Consider the following 5,678-nt stretch of genomic DNA (forward strand, 5'->3'; position numbering starts at 1 on the left):
CTTTATCTTAGAACATGGTTTGACATTTGAAAATAAAAATAAAGTTGTTAGAAGATGCTACAGCAAAACTGCTCTGTTTCCCAGAATGCACCACAAACCCCAGCGAGCACCAACGCCGTGGAAATCACTGGAGATGACGTCATATTATTTGAGGGTTCTCGAAGCTGATGAACGGACAAATTATTCGTACACATTAGAGTTATTGCTTTGTTTAGTTTCGTTCACTTTCAATCCTCGAGAGCTGAATTAGTCTCGTAACAGCAGTTACAGCCGAAAATGGAAATTTGTATCGGTTGTATCACAGGGCACACACACTCTCATACACACACACACTCACACACACACAACGAAAAAACAAAAAAAGAGAAGAAAAAAACAACACAAGAGAAGAAAGATATAAAAGAGAAGAAACAAAGAAAAAAAAAGGAAAAAAAAAAAGAAAAAAAATAACGAAAAAAAAAATAGAGAATCAAAAACAAGAGAAAAAAACAGAGAAAAAAAAAGAGAATGAAAAAAAAAAAGAAAAGAAAAAAGAACAAAACACCAAACATGCGAAGATAAAAACCAAAAGAAAAAAAAAAAGAAAAAAAAAAGAGAACCGAAAAAAAAAACAGAAAAAAACCACGGACGCAGAAATAAAAAAAAAAGAAAATAACAAAAAAAACGAGAAGAAAAAAAAAAAAAGAAAAAAAAACAGAGAGAACGGAAGATCACAAAAAAAGAGAAGAAAAAAGATAAAGAAAAACCACAAAAACTAACAGAACGACAAAAAAAAAAAACGAAAAAAAACAAAAGAAAGGCAAAGAAAAAAAAAAAAAAAAGACTCGAAGGAAGAAAGAAAAATAAATAACAAACAAAAGAAGAAGGAAACAAAGAAAAAAAAAAAAAAAAAAAAAAATAAATATCAGACGACAGGGAAAGAAAAAAAATAAAAAAAAGCAAGTGAAAGCAAAAAAAAAAAAAAAGAGAAGGGACAAGAAAAAAAAAAAAAAAAAGAGAAACGTATGAATTAGATAGAGAAAACAGATCATGAAAGAAAGACGAGCGAAGGAAAGAAAACACAAAAACACACACTGGATAGAAATGAAAAAACAAAATCGAATTAAAGAGAAGGAAAGAAAAAACACGTCACATAGAGAGAGAAACGACAAAAACAAAAAAGACGCGCAGTGAAAGGGAAAAAGAATCCAAAAACACAAGAGAGTAAGGACGACATACACGACTAGAAGGAAAGAAACCAAAAAAACACATGAGCAGTAGATAAAATAACACAACTATATTCAGTAAATGTCAAAACAGCTAGAGCGTAAATGAAAGAACAAGAAACAACACTAATAACTACACGGCACCACAAAAAATCTCGATGCATGCAAGAAACAAAACACGTCTAAGTCAATCACAAACAAAACACAAAAATCGATCATCTCAGCTAACGCCAAAAACAAACACACTATCGAATTCACGCACACACACACACAACTATCATAAAGTCACACACACACAACACCGTAGCATGTCACTCACACACACACACACTCTCATTCACGCACACACACACAGCACACATCACTCTCAGTCACACACACACACACAAGCTCATTGCACGCACACACACACACACTCAACCTCACCACCACACTCTCAGTCACTGCACACACACACACACTCTCATCACTAAACACTAGAATTCACGCACACTCACACACACACTCTCTCATTCACTCACACACACACTCTCTCATTCACTCACACACACACACACACACTCTCTCATTCACTCACACACACACACACACTCATTTAATTAATCGGTTTCTCTCTTGGGTTCTCGCTCTGTGTGTGTCTTTGTTAACCTTCTTGTTGGTCAGTGAGCCGCTCGGTGTGGACAGAGGGATGGACTGGATCCTGAGCTTGGACCATTCCTCGTTTAACAGTTCGGTCCGTGCTTCAATCTTACGTCTGTTTGACAGAAACAGAGCCTGAAACACACACACACACACACACACACACACACACACACACACACACACACACACGCGCACACGCGCACACACACACGCGCACACACACACGCGCACACACAGAGCCAAAAACTAAACAAACAGGTGATGACTGAAAAAGCAAAAACAGCTGCTGAAGACGAGAGAGAGAGAGAGAGAGAGAGAGAAAGAGAGAGATAGAAACCGAGAGAGAGAGAGAGAGTGAGAGAAACCGAGAGAGAGACAGATATACAATATAGAGAGAGAGAGAGAGAGACAGAGAGAGAGAGAGCAGTCGTTTTATAGAATGACAGAGTATCAGTGTGGACAGATCTGTTCTCATCTCTGATCAAGGATCTGACAGTAAGATGTGTGTGTACGTATGTGTGTGTGTGTGTGTGTGTGTGTGTGTGTGTGTGTGACTGTACACACTCATCCACACCTTCACCTCCTCTGCCTTTCGGAAGCGTTTCAGCTGCCTGAGCCTCATGTACTCAGACTTGACCCTCTTCCTCCACTTCATCAGGCTGCCCGGGGCTTTAGTGGGACAGAAGCGAGCGCCAGACGCCTCCTCCATCACCTCCATCACCTGAAACACCTCACACACAGAATGACAGCAGTCAACATGCAGGTCCAGGCATCCAGAAGTCAGTGTATCAAGGGAAATAAAATCCTCACAAGTAATAATTCACACAGTGTTGTGCTGCTATCGGAAAATAATCAATGATGAGTAACTGTTGTGATTTATTGTTTATAAGCCGAGTTATTGTTAAGCCCTGGAACTGATTCTTTTCTAATAACAGCATGATGTTTTATTCCTCACATCAATTTCTATTTATTATTATTATTATTATTATTATTATTATTATTTAAAAAAAAAGTTTTTTTGCAGGGAATAAAAAAAAAACACATTAGATTTATAGAAACCCCGGTAACAGTATATATTGAAATCGAATAAAAAGTGTGTTAATGTGGTACTTTCTGCAGAAAACAGACAAAAATCACTTTAAACTTGATTAATACAGACAATCAAGATCTCTTTCAGCTAACCCACTTCAAGTAAACGTCCAAATACACACACAGGGATTTAGAGCAAGATACTGAAATGTGTGTGTATGGTGTATGAGTATGTATATATACTGTATATATGTGGTGTGTATATATATCATATATAAAATTTACACACACACAACACAAACACACACACACAATATATATATATGTGTGTGTATTATATATATATATACACACACACAGACACAACATACATACACACACACAGACACACACATATATATATGTGTGGTGTGTGTATATATATATATACACACGTGTGTGCATGCATTTATGTGTATATATGTGTGTGTATGTGTATATATATATATATATATATAGATATATATATAGTGTGTGTGTGTGGTGGTGTGTATTTATGCGTTTATATATGTGTGTGTGTGTGTATGTGTATATATATATAGTGTGTGTGTACATTTGTGTGTGTGTGTGTGGTGTATGGTCAGAGGATTTCTACTTTCTAGTTCAGAGTTCTTCAGTTATTCTACAGACACTGAGTCATCTTACAGTGATGCTGGGGTTATAAACCTGTGCTTTTCCAGCTTTCAGAAGCTTTCCCGCAACAGCAATGACTCACACACACACAAACACACACACACACACACACACACACACACACACACACACACACACCACACACACACACACACACAACACAAACACACACACACACACAGACAGAGGGGCCTCACAAATCTCACACATGACTCAAACTTTGTCACTGAACAGTATCCACGGTTGGCTGCTTCCCTGTAGCATGTTCGCGCGCCCCCCCTGCTGGCCACAAAACAGAACTCCAGTTCACCATTTTTAAAAGGATTTAAATCCCTTCCTCGTTTTCTCGTAATTTCCGGAAACCCACGGACGTTTTAAACATTCTCTCAGTCTTTTTACTTCAGTCTGAAATGAACGCCCGTGACCGTTAGGATAGAACCGGTAACGGAGGGCGTCATCCAGGGCCGCGCGTGACACGCTGTCTGCGAGAGAGGAACACGCGCTGCTCGCTGGAAGTGGGCGTGTCCTCGCGCGAGGCCGTAGCGAAACGGCACGGAGAAGTGCGTAGGTCACACTTTTTACACGTTTCGCAGCATTTCATTTCTCCACACAAGCACTAAAGTATAATACACGTGTAGGATATTTTTTTGGAGGACATCAAGATAAAAAAAAAATAATAAAAGGAGGCTCGAGGCGTCGGTACCGGAATCGCGTTATAAACGAAGCTCTCGCTGGCGTTAGGCTGAAAAATTCTTCACCAACGTCTGACGACTCCGTCCGTCACACAGAAAACGTCCGGATTTACAGCGCGAGAATAAACAAGAAGAAAGCAACGGAAAGAAAACACGCTCGCGCACGCGCGTGCAGATCGGTCGTCGCAGTTCCACGCGCTGCTACCTACCTTCGGTCCAGCGGCTCGCGCGCACAACTCCTCGTTCCCCCTCCGAATAAACAGCAGCAAAGGCGTCCGAGCAACCGAGCACCCAGATAACAAGCACACGGAAACTGACGAGTGCGCGCGACAACTCCTCGGGTCGTTAGTTAGAGCTGCGCACTTCGCTACTGAGTCGGACCTGAGCTCCGGGTGACGTGTTTATTAGCAGCGTCGTAGAGCGCGGAGGGATTAAAACACCCCTACAGTACCGAGCATTACACAGCCTGATTAAACACGACCCGGGGAGCACACTGTACTGTCATTACATATACGAACCTCATTAGATACCGCGGAAGTAGAAAACAACGAGGATGAGAGAGGACAACGATAATACAACCGGGATGGGAAATAAACAGATAAAGTATACGCAAGAAAGCAGATAAACGTAGGACAGGGTTGGATCGTCTGTGTCTTATAAGGAGTGATTATAGTTAGTATTAGTATGATATTAGTATTATAGTCTTATATTATGACGATTATTATTAGTATTAGTAGGATTATCATCATAAGCATCATTATATAAGATGATCATGTCCTACTAGTAGGATAATGATAACTATTCGTCTTCATTATTAGTAGTATGATTATGTAAATCATATTAATTATTATCATATCTATTATTATATATTAATATATTATTATTATTATTATAAACTATTATTATTATTACATCCCTCCAGCGGTTGTCTTGGTGATTTGACGTCGTCATTGGTGAGTTCCGGACCGTTAGTTGCTTTAAGAGAAGAAGCACGCGCACCTGGTCACTGTTTCCGCTCCCACAATTCTGTAACCGTTTACTCAGGACAACCGAACAACAAATACATAGTTCTGTTCACCTGCTTCTTAAGGTGTCGCCACTGTTTACATTTTGCACTCCGTTGATGGCTAATAAGCTAACGCACTGGCTAGCCGCGTCTGTCTCGCGGCACTGAAAGGTAAACCGTGATGAGTCGTCAGACTAAGTCCCCATTACAGAGGTTTAGCTGTATCTCCAAGTTCTCGCGCGCTAACCGGTGGACACATCATGCACTACGCGACTGAGTGTACTAGTGCACGGAATCGGACAGAGGGGCGCGCGCACTGTTCACTTATTACACATTATATGCACGTCTTGGCATCCCCAAACTTGTCTTGACACACGCTAGAAACCCCAGTTAGATAAAGTTATACACTCATCGTCCACTTTATTAGGGACA

General features: G+C 40.1%; 1 protein-coding gene across 8 annotated transcripts in view; it reads right to left on the bottom strand.

Moving 5' to 3' along the window:
* ezh1 (enhancer of zeste 1 polycomb repressive complex 2 subunit) overlaps positions 1 to 4,601 on the bottom strand; it is a 27,455-nt gene extending 22,854 nt beyond the window's left edge. For 2 of the 8 annotated variants that reach the window (XM_047800563.1, XM_047800557.1), the window contains exons 1-3: positions 3,859 to 3,879; positions 2,422 to 2,577; positions 1,854 to 1,979 (exon numbers count right to left, since the gene is read on the bottom strand). In XM_047800563.1, the coding sequence (XP_047656519.1) occupies positions 1,854 to 1,979; positions 2,422 to 2,577; positions 3,859 to 3,861 (285 nt within the window). In that variant the 5' untranslated portion in view covers positions 3,862 to 3,879. Of the gene's footprint in view, positions 1 to 1,853; positions 1,980 to 2,421; positions 2,578 to 3,858; positions 3,881 to 4,251; positions 4,271 to 4,449 lie in introns of those variants that run through there. The other 6 variants (XM_047800564.1, XM_047800561.1, XM_047800560.1 and 3 more) reach the window with 6 other exon arrangements.
* Positions 4,602 to 5,678: the final 1,077 nt, after the last annotated feature.

This window comes from Tachysurus fulvidraco, chromosome 15 (assembly GCF_022655615.1).
Source record: "Tachysurus fulvidraco isolate hzauxx_2018 chromosome 15, HZAU_PFXX_2.0, whole genome shotgun sequence".
NCBI lineage: Eukaryota > Metazoa > Chordata > Actinopteri > Siluriformes > Bagridae > Tachysurus > Tachysurus fulvidraco.